We start from the raw sequence: 19568 nt of genomic DNA on the forward strand, positions 1-19568 counted from the left end.
CATACATACATACATACATACATACATACATACATACATACATACATACATACATACATACATACATACATACATACATACATACATACATACATACATACATACATACAAACTGCAATGTCAAAAGTGAAAATACTTTTGCGAACTTCTACAAGCACAAAAGCTTAATTTCCACCAAGAAATGGAATCAGATTTATTGGAATTCAACTGTTCCACCCTAGACAACATTGACATTGCAATGTATACACTCCACAAAATAATCATAGACGCATCTAAAAACCACATCTCAAATCAGCAAAAAAACATAATCCCAATTAGGCACCAGAAACTGCGCCAACCTCACAAAAACTAGAGAACGGAAACTTAAACGCGATACAGCAAAACCAGATGCAAACGAAATAAAACTCTGCATCAAACAACTGAATAAGGAACTAACGAGTAAAATAAACAGAAAATTAGCGAAAATATCCAACAAAGAACATAAAACTTACAGAAAACTAGTAGCAGCAACAACAATGGTCAGACCACACCCAAAGTTCCAACACCAAACTCAAAAAACATATCTATGTGGCAACCGCAAGCATCACGTGATGTCAAGACATGGAGGCACAAACATACACACACACACTAACACACAAAAGCACCTATGTCAGTGCCATGTAAAAGGCACCCAGTACACTCTGTGAAATGACTGGCATTAGGAAGGGCATCCAGGTGTGGAAACCAAGCCAAATCAGATTAGAACCCGATGCAGTTCTTCAAACCATCCAACCCATGCCAGCATGGAAGACAGATGTCACTGGATGATAATGATGATTAAATATACATGTACATATAGAAATATATATATTATTAATAATGGTGGTGGTAATGTGGAAGTGAACTGGAAGAATCAGTGTTAGACCAAATGTCTTGCAGTGATACTTAGTTACCTCACTGTGCATCGTAAGTTCAAATTTCATCAAGGGCCAACTTTGTCTTTCATTCATCTTTAAAATAGAAGAGACAGAAGTGAGAGCAGAATTGATGAAGTGAAGTACGAACATTTGGTTCAATCATCTACAGCACTCTACCATCCCACAAATATGCAAATATCTAACCATGTGTTCATGTCACGCAACCTCGTGCTCACGTCACAGGCCCTGTAACCTCGTGCTCACGTCACAGGCCCTGTAACCTCGTGCTCACGTCACAGGCCCTGTAACCTCGTGCTCACGTCACAGGCCCTGTAACCTCGTGCTCACGTCACAGGCCCTGTAACCTCGTGCTCACGTCACAGGCCCTGTAACCTCGTGCTCACGTCACAGGCCCTGTAACCTCGTGCTCACGTCACAGGCCCTGTAACCTCGTGCTCACGTCACAGGCCCTGTAACCTCGTGCCCACGTCACAGGCCATGTAACCTCGTGCCTACGTCACAGGCTATGTAACCTCGTGCCTACGTCACAGGCTATGTAACCTCGTGCCTACGTCACAGGCCATGTAACCTCATGCTCACGTCACAGGCCATGTAACCTGGTGCTCACATCACCGGCCATGTAACCTTGTGCTCATTCTAAAGTCATGATCACAAAAGCAAAAATAGGAACAAAATGTCCAATTTTGAAAGGAAATGTCTGCAAGATATTGTGATGCTTTCTCCATGACTGCTGCACCTGTTTTAGGTAGAATTACAAAGTAAGAAATTCAATGATTGAGGAAACAGGATATGCTGTTTGTTTGCATAACACACACAGTTATATATACATATATATATACACACATACACATAGTCATGCATATAGAGTCTTGAAAATATAACACTTAGAAGGAAACTGCTATAGTATTGCTGTAATTAGAGACACCGTTTTGTACATCTGAGTGAGAGTGTGTGAAGAGTAATAGTGAGATGATGATGATGATGATGATCTAATCTAGAACTTCCAAGCTAGAGAAATTAATCAAGCAAGAAAGAAATCATATAGAATGTGTGTGTGTGTGTGTGTGTGTGTTTGTGTGTGTGTTTGTGTGTGTAAGTAAATATATGTGCATACACACATATTAAGGATTCTCACTTGCATAATAGATATATAGCTATCAACTTCTAGAGAATCATGTATTGAAATTGCTTTGACTTTCCCTCATTAACTGACAAAAGACTATGATCTTGCTTGTATCCTGTCCTGAATATCTTACCTGTTGTCAGTTCTTAATTGTTCTTTCATTTGATAGTGATACGACACAGTTTTTTTTAGTCGACTTTAACACAAATTTCTCAGTGACCATCTCTACTCTTGTCCTCTCTCTTACCATTTTAATCCCAGCTTTCCTTTTTACTTTTATCTGCTCTCTCCTGCCTCTTTTTCTTCTGTTCATTTCTAAATTTCTCAAAGAAGGAATTCAATCCAATGCCAGATGTCCCTTCTGGAGATTGGCACAAATGAACGTCACAGGACCCACTAGACTAACCTCTATATTAAGAAGCAAAATGGCCTTAAAACACTTATTGCTAGTATCTCTAGAAAGAGTTGATAGCTAGTGCTTGAAGGCCTCTCAAAATGTTCATTGATGGTGTCTCTACAAGAAATTCATAGCACTTGGAGGACTCTCTCAAGGTAGTTGATAACTAATGCATGATGTGACCGATGGCTTCTGTTACCCCATTCTGAAAACATGATAGCCTGAGTTAAAAAGGGATAGAAAAATATAGGGTTGTTACCTCTGATGGTATCAGAAGGATCCTCTCTCTGAGTAGCGAGCAGATTGTATGATGCACTTGAGAGAAGAGCAAACTTGCATGGTAGCAAACTATTGATACAGAATGCAGAGGATGTACAAAAGCTGGAAAGAAACAAAGCCGGCATGCTTTGCTGAACATGTAATGTAAGTGTGGATGAACAACAGAGCATAACTTACGCTGAAAGGAAAACTGGGCACAAGAGAAATCAAATGCTGTGTAGAAAGAAGCGAGGAGACTGAGCTGATTCAAACATGTGATACTCTTTACTCTCTTTTACTTGTTTCAGTCATTTGACTGTGGCCATGCTGGAGCACCGCTTTTAGCTGAGCAAATCGACCCCAGGACTTATTCTTTGGAAGCCTAGTACTTATTCTATCAGTCTCTTTTGCTGAACCGCTAAGTTACGGGGACGTAAACACATCAGCATCGGTTGTCAAGCGATGTTGGGGGGGACAATCACAGACACACAAACATATACACACACAAATATATATACATATATATGACGGGCTTCTTTCAGTTTTCCGTCTAAGACAGCAAAAACCAAACAGAAGACACTTATGGGAGAGGAAGACAGGAATAAGTGAAGGCTGAACTTCATAAAGGAGGTTAAAAAGGGAGTGTAACAGGTTTCAAGATTGTACAGGGGAAAACCTGTCCAACCCATAAAACTGTTAGGAAATAGATGTAAAATGATAACAGTATGATACTGAAAATGCAGACAGTGTGAATGAATGCAACAGGGATTCTTTACTGATTAATCATCATTATTTTATGCCTGCTTTCTCTGCTAGCATGGGTTGCACAAAAAATTTACGCCTCACGAGGTAGGTTAATATATATACACATACAAATACGCACAAAGATTTATATATAGACAAACACACATACACATGTATTTACAGACATACACATATATTTAGGCAGATAGGTATACAAGCAGACAGAAAAGAGAGAGAGATATTTAGGAGTGTTGGTTGCATGGCAATATCATAATATCTAAAATTGCTTAAAGCTATCTTTATGGTGAAAAAAATGGAAATTTAAGGATGTGAAACAATTTTCTGCAACAAATTACTTTTAAAAATGCATAAATAGAGATGGTGCCAGCTACTAAAGACAATTTTACTTTCAAGTAATGTGTTAATCATAACACAAATCTTTATATTAACTGTTGTTTGTTTACAATTTGCAGATTAGTGAAGCTTTAAAAGAACCAGAAAAGAGTAAATTACTTATTCACTGGATTAGTGATGCTATTTAGCTTTAGGTCAGCAGTCAAGCCAATATATTTTTTGCATTCAGGGTCAATAAAATAAGCACCAGTTGAATACTGGGGTTAATATAATCAACTTACTTCCTCCTTGAAATTTGCTGGCTGTGTGCCAAAATTTAAAATCAATATGTAAGCAATAAGCCAATGTAGGCAACACTTCCGGCAGTTCAAGAACAAGTCCTCGCAGATATAAAAAGAATTGGCTACTAAACTTCTTTAGCTTCAAGTCGGAATTGATTGAGTAACCCAATGACAACTGTCTTAAAAAAACATAATGGGTTCAGTCCTACTGTATGGCACCTTGAGCAAATGTTCTCAACAATAGCTCCAGTTCAACCAAAGCCCTTTTGAATGGATTTCATAGACAGAAACTGAAAGATGCCTGATACATATGAAAAAAATGGGGGCTTGTAACTTGAAATGATACAATAGTTATAAACAACTTCACTGCCATACAAACGGTGTCATTTCAACAGCATTGATTTCTTCCATACTCTTACATAACCAAGCAAGACTACTTCTCAGATGGCACCATTACTCACAAGAACTTGGGTCTTTGGCATGTTTTGCCTTCAAGGCTTTTGTACTTAAAGACATGCTTCAAGATTCTGGAACTTACTTTGCTAGCTCTGGGACAATTTCTGTTATGAGAATCAGGTCAATGACATTTATTATGGCTTCAACAAACAAGCAGTTATGTGCTCTAAAGTCATAGTCTCAACAGCTATAATGATAGTGGACACTCAGCCCCACACCCAACCTTTATAAATATGCGACACAAAACGAAAAGGTTACCAGATATTTTCAGAAGATACAAAAATGATAACATGGCCCTCGAACAAGGTCACACTTTGAACAAATTCACAACTGTTTATAAAGCTATAATCTAATCCTTGAAACCTGATATCTGTCAAGATCTTACACATTAGGTCATCACATGTGTTAAGAGAAATACACAGGAATGTGACACAATAATTTTAGACAGTAACCATAGTGATAACATAAAGGGGATTGTACAATAATTGGGATAACGACTGTTGTTTGTTGTCAAGTTGTACTGGACACTTCTGCCTGGGTAAAGATTAGCACAAAAATAATCAAATTTTTTATCATTTAATCATTTCTTTTTTATTTCTATTTCTACCACAACCTTCTTTAATGTGAAACTCAACTAATATTGGTTTCAAATTTGGGCACAAGACAAGCAGTTTCAAAGGGGAGGGTAAGTCAATAAAAATCAGTCAACTGATTACTTATTTCACCGACTCTGAAAGAATGAAAGGCAAAGTCGACCTTGGCAGAATTTGATCTCAGAATGTAAAGACAGATGAAATGCTACTAAGCATTTTGCCTGGTGTGCTAATGATTCTGCCAGCTTGACACCTTAAACTCATCTAATAATATAGGCATAGACATCGCTGTATAGTTAAGAAGTTTGCAAAGGCACTTTATTTCATGTTGCTCCAGTCTACTCATCTGAAAATAACTACCAGAAGCAGCTAGGAGTTAACCCTCTGGTGGACTGGTGCCTCACCCAGGAGAGTGTCTTGTACTCTTAGTCACTCATACAGCTAGGAAATTGATATAAGGTTTGGTCCAACAAACCTATAGGCTGGAGAAGAGGCATTTCAACTTTAGGTGTGGTTAGAAGTGTGTTTCCCAAACACATGATCCTGGTTTCAGTCCCACCGCTTGATACCATGGGCAAGTCTCTTCTATTATAGCCCTAGGCCAACCAAAACCTTGTGAGTAGATTCTATAGACAGAAACTGAAAGTAGCTTATTGTGTGTGTGTGTGTCAGTCTGTCTCTGTCACCTACCACTTGACAACCAGTCTTTGGTTTCTTTATGCTTTCGCAATTTAGCAGTTCAACAAAAAGAGACCTACAGAATAAGTGCTAGACTTGAAGAAAAATAATTACTTGGGTTGGCTGGTTCAAGCAAACTCTTCGAGGTGTTGCCTCTGCATAGCAACAGTCTAAAATGACTGAAACAAATAAAACAATGGTACATACATACAGATACTTAGACACACGCACACATCGAAGAATGGTGGTACTTATTTACAACTATTTTTCATTTCGGATCGTTTTTAAAACGGGGGCCACATTTTTCATTAATGTTTTACGTAGTGTTTTTGGTACCGAAAGACTTTCAAACTTCGTATACTTATCTATTTTGTGTTATAGAACAGAAAAATATTTTTGTATTCGAATTTATTTCATGTAAAAAATTGTCTTATTTCGATAATTTCAACCAATCACTGACAAGTATTCAGTTGTTTACATTTACTCCTTTGGCTGATTAAGCCATAGCTTCGTTTTATTTGCTTTTTTCATTTTATATATTTGCTTTTTTCATTTTAAATTTGCTTTTTTCATTTTCTTCGTTTTATTTGCTTTTTTCTTTTTAAATTTGCTGTTTTACCCTAACCCTAACCCTATCACCGATAGAATTGTTTCAGAATCGTTTGTTTATGTAGTCGGCACTTAATGTATATCGGCTGAATGGACGTCAGTGATTGGTTGAAATTACAGAAATACGACAACTTTAACATGGAATAACTTAGGGATTTCTTTTTTTTTTTTAAGAAGACTAAGAGAAAAAGATGTTTTATATGACACATTCTACCAGTGTTCCAAGTTTCAAAGTGTTTCGTTAATGAAAAATGTGGCCCCCGTTTTAAAAAAGATCCTTCATTTCTACTGTAGCAAGGATTCAAAACCTAACTGCTATATACTCGGTCAGATACCACGAATGAACCACCATAGTTTCACATGATCAGTCTATAAGTCGACCAATCAGCATGAAGCAGTGACATTATATAGTTTTCTTGAATGTTTTAAAATTTAGATTCTGGTTCCGTATTAAAAAAAAAAAAGAAGTTTGGTGCACATTTTAGAGAGCAGACGGCTAACGGACTGCTGAGGCCACGTTTCACCTCGAAGATTTGCGCAGATGACCTCTTGTATTTTTGAACTGACTGCATTCTTGTCACTCAGCTTTCCACAACTTCAGTGTAGTTTTCCTCTCCCCATCTTTATGTTTGGCAATAAATATTTCAGTTAAGATTTTCGAGAGGTTTGCTTCAGTTATTATTTACGCAGCCAACGAAATATGTCTTTATTGACCAGCTAAATTCGAGCGACGGCAAGCAGTCATCGATACTACTATGACAACCAATATCTTCAGAAATGCAATTCAAAAGAAAATAGCTGTAACTAGGAATCGAAACTAGTGTTGTGAGCCATCAAACTTTAATGGCCTTAATCACTGATATTCATTTACTTTGGCGATCTCTCTCTGATAGAGAAGGAACAAGATTTCCGGTTTGAGATGAAAAGGGAAGTAAATGAAGTGGTGCGATGTGGGTTCGATTCCGGACCCAGAATAATTTAGAACATCTTCATATATCGCCTTTTACAGAGCACAGACCCTTACCTGGCTTCTTTCCAGGTACCAGTTATTCCACCTCCTCGAAGAAATTGAACTAGTTGAATCCACCACCACTGTCAGTAAGAATATTGTTCAATCACATCAGTTGACACAAACAACAATGATACTTAACAAAAACAAAAACAACAACAAAATATAAAAAAACAGTCTGGGGCACTAATGTGTAGACATGCCGCATAATGTCTTAAAAGAAAATGGTATAAACACGGTTGAAAAGGATTTGAGAAAAGATCTGCTCTTCAAGGTTGACCTGGTGCTAAATAAAAGTAAAAATAATTGTAGTAGGCTTGGAGGTAGCTTTAAAGACCTATTTTACTATTAAAGATAACAAACGGCTTCCAGTCAACCTTATCACGCACAAAATTATATATATATATATATATATATATATATATATATATATATATATACTCGATATGTAAATCAAGACAGCTCTGAATGAATTAAATAAAATAATTAAATACAAAACCATACAAAAAACTACATTGAGGATACCAGAGTGTTTTTTTTTCTTTCTTAGATAAACGTTGTCTATGATGATTGATGATAAGGAAAAAGGTAAAGATATGATTAAATTACATATACATGTATGTGTGTGTTTGTGTATCAGTATGTATGTGTTTGTGTAGGAAATTATCTTTGCTACTTTATCACTCACTATCTGTCTTCGTATCTCACCACCCGTATCTGTCTATTTTTTTTCTTTTCGTTTATCATTCTACCCATCTAAGAACAAGCTGTTTATATCCACGCATTCAACCATCCGTAGCTAGCTAACTTTACGTCTACTAATAATTGCGTTTGCTTGAGAGACAGAGAGAGAGAGAAAGAAAGAAAGAAAAAGAGAGAATTATAAGCACTAATCTGATAGAAAAGGAGACGGAGGGCGCATGCACACTGATAGGACAAGAATTAGGGCTTCTAATATCTTTATTAAAGGATCAACCGAAAATTCAAACACATACATACACACAGACATTGTATATATATATACCCCCGCCCACAATGTTGGGATATTTGATATCTTTCAATTGTGATGTGTCTTTTTTTCATGTTATTGTTGTTTATTTCCCTCGCAGATCAAGAAATTTCTTTATTTTTTTCCTCACCCACCGCAAACCTACATTGCTTTATTATAAGTTCAAAGAAATAACAGAATTTAATTATCAGAAATGTGCTCCTTTGGGCGAATTTAAAAACCCAATCTCGTTAGATCTATTTATCCACCTTATATATATTATTCATTCACCTGTAGTTTCTAAAAGACCTTATGTCTTAAGAGAACAAAATATAATCACACACGTGTGTGTGTGTGTGTGCATATATATATATATATATATATATATATATATATATATATATATAAACAGTCAGGAGACACGAAATACACGAAGATGCTTTGAATAACTCGAAACTAAGAAGCATGACATACAGAGAAAAAGACAGATGATTACGATAAATATCCTGTGTATATAAAAACACCCAACGTACCCTGTGAACACTGTGTTGCATATGTTGTGTGTACTGATACAGCCTTTACTTAATAGTAGCAGGCTTAATACAGTTGTGAAATGAAGCTACTTCCATAACACATGGCTTTTAACAATTGGCCATACCTATATTTGTGTGTGTGTTAGACAGAATGTTACTGCAACAATGTCATCCCATTAAGAAAGTCCTGTGCGATCGATGATCGATCGATTGGACGAATGCAGACTGGAAGTATGCAAACCTGTGACCGGAGACTGGGGGAGGAAATGACAACACAATCAACAGATAATGTAGTGTAGAGAAACTTGTTTAAGCTTGATACTAATGGAAGTCTTCCTCGCCTTCAATCACGCGTTACTATCATCGAGCACGCGCGCACGCGCACACTTTGAATAAAAATGAAAGGATTCAATGGATAGTGAAAATTCTAGATTATACATTGTGAGTGAATGAATGATGTGACAGTCATTTATTATAAGGATTGATCCAGGGTTAAATATACAAAACACCATATATTCGAGGAGGAAAACAAATCATTTTGGAGGAATTAAGATAATACTAAAGTTTAACGTGCCTTACATTCCAGCAGAGATCAATACAGTACTAAATCACACACACACATACATGCATCCATATACACCACATTCACACACGCTCATATACATGCACACATGCATGCACATATACATACTCGCACTCACTTATGCACACACATGCATATATACATACATACTGATAAGAGAGAATAGGCCATAATTAATATCAACGGTGTATTTTAAAATCAAAGGGCTCATCAGATGATGAAATATATCATGAATTATTTGGGGGTTATACACGGAGTTTATACAGTGCTGAAATAAACGGAAGGACAACTTGTGATACACAGTAGAGAGGCAACAAGAGTTGGCCCTAATGTGATTTGAACTCATAAAAATGAGTCATCGATGCCTCATCAATCCAATGATGGATTCTCAGAAAGTTTAGTATTTCGAAAACAGAGCATGAACAATGCACGGACAAGGATGTCTCTAAGTAGTGTTCCAAGCTGTTAGAAACAGCAACTAAACTTTGCTACCGTCTTCAGGAGAGAGAGACACACTGGATAATGGGCGCGCGCGTAATGCTTGAGAGGAAGACATGATAGTCAAGGGCTGAAAGCATCTGATCAGAGGTTTGCTCATTCAGGTCTTGCCTGTGGCTAAACAAGAAAAGAACAGCTGCTAGAAAGCAATGAGAGAGAGAGAGAGAGAGAGAGGGCATATAACATACGAGTGGTTAATGAGTGAATCGAGAAGTGTGTGTGTGTGTGTGTGTGTGTGTGTGTGTGTGTGTGTGTGTGTGTGTGTGTGTATATATATACATATATATACATATATACATATATATATATACACATACATACACACCAATATAAATATGTATATCCACTCATTCACGTTTATACACACAAATATAAGTGCAACGCACAAAACTATCACTCTACGTACCGAATACTCATAAATATATAGGCATAATGCACACACACATACACACACCCAATGCAACGCAATATATATGCGCATGTATGAATATGTATGTATATAAAATGCAAGCTCCGTAGTTATGCATGTGTATGTATATAACACAGATTAAAGCTAACGAGATGGAGAGAGAGTAAGCGTTTAATAGCATGGGGTTGATATTAACATGAGAAAAAAAAAAAGACCACCACCACCACATTACCAACAAATTACATCACACTGTGTAACGAAGAAATTGTATAAATAAGATAATTACAGAAGTAATAAGTTCTCCATACAAAATGATTTGGTTATTTTTTTATTAACCGTTTTTCTCCAGGGACAATTCTGATATCAGAACAAAACGAACCTCAAACGTTCGGGTATGTGTTCAATGAATGTGTAATATGTAATCACAATTCGTTTCATCTTTTTGATTGTGTATATAAATATGTTTATATATGTGTGTGTGTGTGTGTGTGTGTGTATAGGGTGGGTGGGAATGTGTACCCAGAGAGACGGGTATAGACATACAGATTGACATATATCTGATCACCAACCAAACTCAATAATAGTCATACATAACATCTAGCAACATAAATAAATGCACCAGCGGTTAGGATAAACAAAACTACAATATAATGTTGACAACTAGAGCATATATATATATCCACACACACACACACACACATATATATGTTCATATACACATATACATATATATATACACATATATAAACATGTTCATGAACACACACACACACACACATATACATATATAAACATATACACAAAAATCATAAGCACACGCATACGAACATACAAGCATACTTTTCTATTAGTCGATAGAATGTGACGTGCAGGCGGAATCGTGAAGCACGCCGGACAAAATGTTTGCGATATTTCTTCCGGCTTCACGTCCTCAGCCAATATCGACTTCGCCTTTCACCCATTTCGGAGTCTAGGACTAGGGGTTGGTGTAATCGACTGCACCCGCTCCTTCAAAATTCCAGGCATTATGAATATAGTCGGAACGATAATTAATCGGCATAAGTTGTAGTGACTCAGGGGCCGAGAGTTTCGTTCAGTGATACTTAACAAATATAATTGCCAAAGTACGAAACTCTCGATGGTTGAGTTATAGCCTCGGGCCGACCAAAGCCTTGGGAGTGGATTTGGTAGACGGAAGCTGAAAGAAGCCCGTCGTATATATATATGTATGTATGTATGTATGTATATATATATATGTGTGTGTGTGTGTGTGTGTGTCCCAACATCGCTTGACAACCGATGCTGGTGTGTTTACGTCCCCGTAACTTAGCGGTTCGGCAAAACTGACCGATAGAATAAGTACCAGGCTTCCAAAAAATAAGTCCTGGGGTCGATTTGCTCGGCTAAAGGCGGTGCTCCAGCATGGCCACAGTCAAATGACTGAAACAAGTAAAAGAATAATATTTTGTTTTATTTTCTTGCTTGTATCACAAAACCAATATAAACATACATAGTCTACGTATTGAAATAAATACACTTGCTTTTTCAGGACAAAACAAATCTAATGTGTGTGTGTGTGTGTGTGTATATATATATATATATGCTCACACAAGGTACAGGATTTATGCACGAGATCTCTGTATTGTATTATATATAGTTCATGTTGTTAGGCGCCAGATTAGGCTAATTCAAAGATAGTTTAGTTGAGATTAGAAACTCGTAGTTTATTCTGACATAAAACACCTAGGAGTATATTATGAAATGTATCGCTGATTATCAATATTTATTTTTTTTAACTCGGCAGGGCGTGATTTGAGGGAAACCTAGCTGTTATTTCTAGCATTTAAAGAAAAACTACGATGTAAAAGATTTCATTTGTGGACAATTGATTGTATATGATCAGTGCGTGTAATGTATTATAACCAGTAGTGCGTGTGCGCGATATATATATATATATATATATATATATATGAGTTTTGTACACATGCATTTAATGAACATCTATACATACATAATGGGTACTACTAAAGCAGCGCGGACCCGAACGCGCAGTCGCGCGACCGCGCTAGCTAGTCTTGAGTGGTCGATCCTAACCCTAACCTTATCCCTAACCCTAACCCTGTCCCTAACCCTATCCCTAACCCTATCCCTAACCCGCGTGTGCAAATGAATACGTGTTTAGGGTTAGGGTTAGGATCGACCACGCGCGACTGCGCGTTCGGGTCCGCGCTGCTTTAGTAGTACCTACATAATGTCCTGTAGGTGAAGTATTAAATATGCATATATACATACACGCGCGCGTACCTAAGTAGTCAGTCTGTATATGTGAAGTAATTGAAAAGCTGTTTATGACTTGATTTACAGACCCGCTCTGGCAACTAGTTTAAAAATTGACATTAATCTTATTTTGTGAGAATGAAAGAAACCTTTTAGACATTAGCATATCATGATAACAACTATTACTACTATCATTATTATTATTAGTTTTTTCACTAAAGTAAGTACCAGTGACATACTGGTGTCAATTTAATCGACTGGTCTCCTTCCCCAAAATTTCAGGCCTTGTGCATATAGTAGAAAAGGATTATTAAGGCGGCGAGCTGGCAGAATCGTTAGCACGCCGGATGAATTGCTTAGCAATATTTCGCCCGTTGCTATGTTCTGAGTTCAAATTTCGCCGAGGTCGACCTTGCCTTTTCATCCTTTAGGTGTCGATAAAATAAGTACCAGTTGAATAAACTGGGGTGGGGGTCGATGTAATAGACTCGTCTCCTCCCTCACAATTGCTGTCCATGTGGGAAAATTTGGTCGATGTAATCGACTTAATCCCTTTGTCTGTCCTTGTTTGTCCCCTGTCTGTTTAGCCCCTTGTGGGCAATAAAGAAATAAATTATTATTATTATTAAAAAGGCGGCGAGCTGGCAGAATTGTTAGCATGCCGGACGAAATGCTTAGCGGTATTTCGTTCAGAGTTCAAATTCTGCTGAGGTTGACTTTGCCTTTCATCTTTTCGGGATCAATAAAATAAGTACCAATGAAACACTAGGGTCGATGTAATTGATAACTCCCGTCCCCCAAATTTCAGGCCTGGTACCTATGGCAGAAAGGATTATAATTATCATTAAGGTGGTGAGCCAGAGAAAATGCATAGCAGAAATTCATCTGTCTTCATGAGGCGAGTTCAGATTCTACTGAGGTCGACTTTACCTTAAAAATAAGTACCAGTTGACAACTGGAGTCGATTGTCATCGACCTAGCACCCGCCATCAAAATTCAAAAGGCTTGAAATTAATAGAAAGGATTATTATTTTTGGGGGGGAAGAGAAATATTATAAATGAGCACCATCAAATCATGCACATATATTTACATGCCTATAATATACATACACATATAACATATATACATATAGAGGCATACACATATAGACATACACATTCATATATATAGAAATATACATATAACATATATACACATTCATATATATATAGAAATATACATATAACATATATATATATATATACACACATACAGACATACATTTAAACATATACCCACACATAGTGTGTATATATAATAGTGTACATAGATGAATGGAGATAGATAGATAGATAGATAGATAGATAAAGATAAACAGGCAAACAGATTCAGAGAGATAGGTAGATAGACAGGCAAACAGATAGACATATATATATATATATAGAGAGAGAGAGAGAGAGAGAGAGAGAGAGAGAGAGAGAGAGAGAGAGAGAGAGAGAGAGAGAGAGAGACAGACAGACAGATAGGCAAACAGACAGGCAAATAGATATAGATAGATTGACAGGCAGATAGACAGACAGGCAAATAGATATAGATAGATAGACAAGCAAAAAGATATAGATAGTTAGATAAATAGACGGGCAGATAGATGGATAGACAGATAGAAAACACACAGAGTAAGGTAGTGTTAAGTTTTTACACAGATAATACATGAACCAGGCGTGATTTCAGGAAAAACCCTTTCACGCCCCAACCCACGGTCGTCAATAACTACAGCATGACCCCTATCTAACCCCTTGTTGTTAAGGTGTCAGTGATAGGGGTTGATTTTGCAAATACAGAGACAATGATATGAAGTCACCGGTGTACATATATATCAGAGAAAAACGTAGACAAAAGTGAGAAAGGAGTTTGTCTGTGTAAGGTAGTCGATAATCATAGATAAGCTGTTTCCTAGAATTATACATACATATATATATATATATATATATATATATATATATATATATAATGCATACACACGTGTGTACATGTGTACAGCATATACACCGACACTAACATACATTTTAAATTCTGGAGGGCGGTGCTTCGGTATGGCCTTGGCCTTGATGGCTGAAACAAATTAAAAAACATCCTTTTCTTTGTGTGCGTATATTTGCTTTAATATATCTGTGTGTTTATAAGTACACATGTCTGTGTATGTATATGTGTGTATGTGTATCTCTACATGCATGTATATACATTAAACCTACACAGGTATCTGAAATGGCTAAAAACATTATATATATATACATTCTTTCAATATATATATTAATATTTCGTTTACCAACACATTGGTTGTATAGAAACAGAATAATTGCTGCATGACGGCGGTTAAATGTTTAAATATATCAAAAAATGTATAATAAAGCACTAACCTTCCTAAATTTTCGCCAATGGTATAATAATTCTCAACTGGTTCTTGTTTAAATTCCATGACAAAGGTACGTGTGTGGAAAGTGAAAAAAAAAAAATAATTGTAAAGCAGGAAAAAGACGATTTCACCAGTGAACACCCTATTACTGGTGTTGTCAGATTTTATATGTATATATTTACAGAATATATAATATATTTATATATAAATTTAAATAAAAACTAAATAAATTGTTAACTAATTAGAAGAGTGTCCAACTGAAAACCACTCATGATCTCTGATCAGAGTGAGCTAAAGAGAACATAAAGCAAGGAATCACTTTGTAAACAGAAATTTCAGTAAATTGGAAGAGACCCGGTGCTCCCACTCTTTGTATATCTCATTCTAACACTCATGTCGAACTGCCTGCTTCTGTCAAGCAACTGACACATACTCTCTCATTCTGTTTCTCTCCCTCTCTTTATATTATTAATATTTCTGTTTATCTCTCTCTCTCTCTCTCTGTATGTATTTTGACTCTTTCGTTTTCACTCCTCTCTGCCACTCCGTGCTGGCTGTTGTAGTCATGGTAGTAGTAGTAGTAGTAACAGTTGTTGTCTGACTGAAAGAGAGAAGGGAGGGAGGAACGAAGAAGAGGAGGGAAAACAAATCCTCATTCACTCATTCATAAAAACAGAGGCTAACAGGAGAAGTATGGTGAAGCAGATTTTTATCAAAGTGTTCAGATCTGGCGGCTTGCTCGGCCGACTTTTTTTAAAAGATCACAACGACAACTACTGACTAGGAAGCAGTATTTAAAGCAGGTTTTGTTGTTACAGCACACATGGCCCGCATGTTAGATTACGATCTGCAGGTCACATAACTGGCCTGGGGGAAGGAGTCTCCAACGTACTACTCGCCTTCTGAACGTGGAAATAATGATATCCGGGTGAAGGATGGGCCGAGGGTGGGCGAAAAAAAGCATTTATAACGATTATAACATTAATTACAAGACTCGTCATAGTCGTATATACTATCTATTATACTATGGCAGCCTCTTATTGTGGTCACTTTCGAAGCCTTCTCCCCCATTTATCTCTATAATGATAATAACCGATATAAATGTCGGTTGGTTGGCTGGCTGGTTCGTTTGTTGGTTGATTTTTCCGGTCACGCTTTTCCGCTTTTCCTCGTACAGAGAGAAAGAGACCGGAATAATGTCAACATTTTTAATGGAATTTTGCTGATAGATTTTTCGATAGAGTAGATTGTGATTATCCTTTTCCAATTTTCTGAGACACTGCCTTGAAGGGGGGGGGGGTTCTCAAACAAATCGACCCCGATCCTTATCTTGTAAATCTTGTACTTATTTTATCGATTTCTTTTGCTGACCTACTAACTTAGAGGAATGTAAACAAACCAACACTTACTGAGCGGTAGGTGCGCCACAAACGTACCGACACACTCAGATATGTGTGCACGCTATGTTCGCTATAGTTCGTCTCCCTACTACTTGATAACCGGTGCTGGTTTGTTTACGTTCCTGTGATCCAGAGGTCAAGGCTAAAGAAACCGATAGAATATCTGTTAGTCTTTAAAAATTAATACTGGAGTCGATTTGTTCATTTGGATGCTTTAAGGTGATGTCTTGGCATGGATACAGCTCACTAATCGAAACAAGTAAAAGATAAAAGGTAAACTTTAATAAACTAGTACACATGGTATAGGCGCGGCTGTGTGTGGTTGACGATGATGATGATGAAGGGGAGGAGCAGTTGATGGCCTTTATACAGACTTCTGCAACATAATTTGTTTAATTTTTGCTTACATAAACATTGTCAGTAATGGAAAGGGTGATGGATACATGGTGGTGGTGGCGCTGGTACTGGGCATTTTTATATGTAAGATATGATATAATATTCATGTAGGTAATGAGCAAAAGTAAAACAAACAAAAAAATAATAATAATTAAAAAATAGTCAGTTACTCTTTTACTCTTGTTTCAGTCATTTGACTGTGGCCATACTGGAGCACCGCCTTTAGTCGAGCAAATCGACCCCAGGACTTATTCTTTGGAAGCCTAGTACTTATTCTATCGGTTTCTTTTGCCGAACCGCTAGTTGACGGAGACGTAAACACACCAGCATCGGTTATCAAACGATGTTGGGGGGGACAAACACAGACACACAAACATATACACACACACACACACACACGCATATATATATATATACATATATATACAACGGGCTTCTTTCAGTTTTCCGTCTACCAAATCCACTCACAAGGCTTTGGTCGGCCTGAGACTATAGTAGAAGACACTTGCCCAATGTGCCACACAGTGGGACTGAACCCGGAACCATGTAGTTCGTAAGCAAGCTACTTACCACACAGCCACTCCTGGGCCTACATGAGTTATGAAAAAAACATTAATTGCTGATCACTGGATTAGAGGGAAGCCACTGAGATGCTAAGTTCTGATATGGCTTCCATCCAAGGTTAAGGCTGTTTTAGTTTCATTTAGTTCTGCATTCCTATGAAATGCCACAATGTAGAGAACATTATAAAGGAAGCCATTGCCACTCTGGGACCTGATACAATTTCCATCCGTAAATACAGTTGTTGCTTGGTTTCATGTGGACCACTGGGAATAAAACATGGGTGACATAATTTCCCATTTACATGTAAACATATATGTTTATGTAATGTTTACAGTATTTGTGTCAAGTTAGCCTAGCTGAACATACCGACATATAGTAGTAACTGGCACTCTGTTGCTTATGACAACGAGGGCTCCAGTTGAGCTGATCTGATCAACGGAATGGCCAGCTCATCAAATTAAACCTGCAAGTGGCTGAATGCTCCACGGTCAAACATACCCTTAATGTAGTTCTCAAAGAGATTCAGTATGATACAGAATGTGACAATGCTAGCACTTTGAATCACAGATAGTACTACTCACTTTTGCTATGTTGCTGAACTGGAGCAGTGTGAAATAAAGTGTCTTGCTCAAGGACACAGCATGTCACTGGGAATTGAACTCACAGTCATACAGTTATGAGCTGAACACCTTAACCACTAAGCCATGCATTTTCACTAAGGCAAAGTAGTAGTAGTAGTAGTAGTAGTAGTAGTAGTAATAATAATTGTTGTTGTTGTTGCTGCTATTTTGTCTCCAAGTCAGTTCTGATCAAAATGCTTTCCAACAGTGACCACCTCATTTTAGAATCAGGCATTCCTTTTTATTCATTTCCTGGACCCCATATGAACCAAATTATTTACTTTCATCATCATCATCATCATCGTCGTCGTTTAATGTCTGCTTTCCATGCTAGCATGGGTTGGATGATTTGACTGAGGACTGGTGATCCAAATGGCTACACCAGACTCCAATCTGATTTGGCAGAGTTTCTACAGCTGGATGCTCTTCCTAATGCCAACCACTCCGAGAGTGTAGTGGGTGCTTTTACGTGCTACCGGCACGAAGGCAAGTCAGGCGGTACTGGCAACAGCCATGCTCAAAATGGCGTCTTTTACGTGCCATCTGCACAGAAGCCAGTCCAGGGGCACTGGGAACAATCTCGCTCGAATGTCTTTACACATGCCACTGGCACAAGTGCCAAAGCAACCATGGCATTGTTATGGTGGGAAAGCCCCCTTTTTTTTTTGTAACTGCTTAATAAGATGATAGATAGGCAGTGCTAGGACAATTTTTAAGGCAGCTGTCAATGAAGAGAGAAAAAGGGAGATTATGCATGGTGCAGAGACCCTAGTTTGAATGCCTATAACATTGTGGACTCGACTAAAGGCTCCTAGGGAGAAGGTAGGGGCTTTATAACAGAAACTAAAAACTATAGAATTAAATGGTATTTATTTGCATCATTTTTACATACTTTCTCTTTCTCTTTCTTTCTCTTACTTTCTCTTTCAGTGTGTGTGTGTGTGTCTCTCACACTCTCTTACTTTCTCTTTCTCTCTGTGTGTGTGTGTGTGTGTGTGTCACTTTTTCCTACTGTCTCTTCCTCTCTTTCTCTGTGTGTATCTCTGTTTTTCTCTGTGTGTGCTTGTCTCTCTCTGTCCCTCTCAGGAAGTCTTTTCTTCCAGTGTAATAGTAGTAGTAGTAGTAATAGTAATAGCAGTGTGAGGCAACATTTGCTGCAAATTGTTGTTGATACCGTTGTAAATGTGGTTTGCTAGATATATATTTGTTGTTGCTGTTGCACCAGTGGTTGTCACTTCAGGTGTTGCTGTTGCAGTTGCCGCTACAGCTGCTGTAGCTGTACCTGTTACAGATGTTGTAGCCAGTGTTGTTGTTGTTGTTGTTGCAGCTACCTACTAACGCTATTAGTTGTGAGCAGCTGCAGTTGTGTTGTTGTTGTTGTTGTTGTCATTGTGATTGATTGCTGCAGATGTTGTTGTGATGCTTCTTACTGTTATCGTTGTAGCTATGGTTATAACAGATGTTGTTGTTGTTGTTGTTGTTGTTGTG

General features: G+C 37.5%; 1 protein-coding gene across 1 annotated transcript in view; it reads right to left on the minus strand.

Annotated features, from left to right (window-relative positions):
- The window catches only part of LOC106873719 (death-associated protein kinase 1), a 218404-nt gene extending 202847 nt beyond the window's left edge, over positions 1-15557 (minus strand). Inside the window, exon 1 of the mRNA XM_052972187.1 lies at positions 15105-15557. Coding sequence (XP_052828147.1) covers positions 15105-15163 — 59 coding nt within the window. The 5' untranslated portion in view covers positions 15164-15557. The remainder of the gene's footprint in view (positions 1-15104) is intronic.
- Positions 15558-19568: the final 4011 nt, after the last annotated feature.

This window comes from Octopus bimaculoides, chromosome 12, assembly GCF_001194135.2.
Source record: "Octopus bimaculoides isolate UCB-OBI-ISO-001 chromosome 12, ASM119413v2, whole genome shotgun sequence".
Taxonomy (NCBI): domain Eukaryota; kingdom Metazoa; phylum Mollusca; class Cephalopoda; order Octopoda; family Octopodidae; genus Octopus; species Octopus bimaculoides.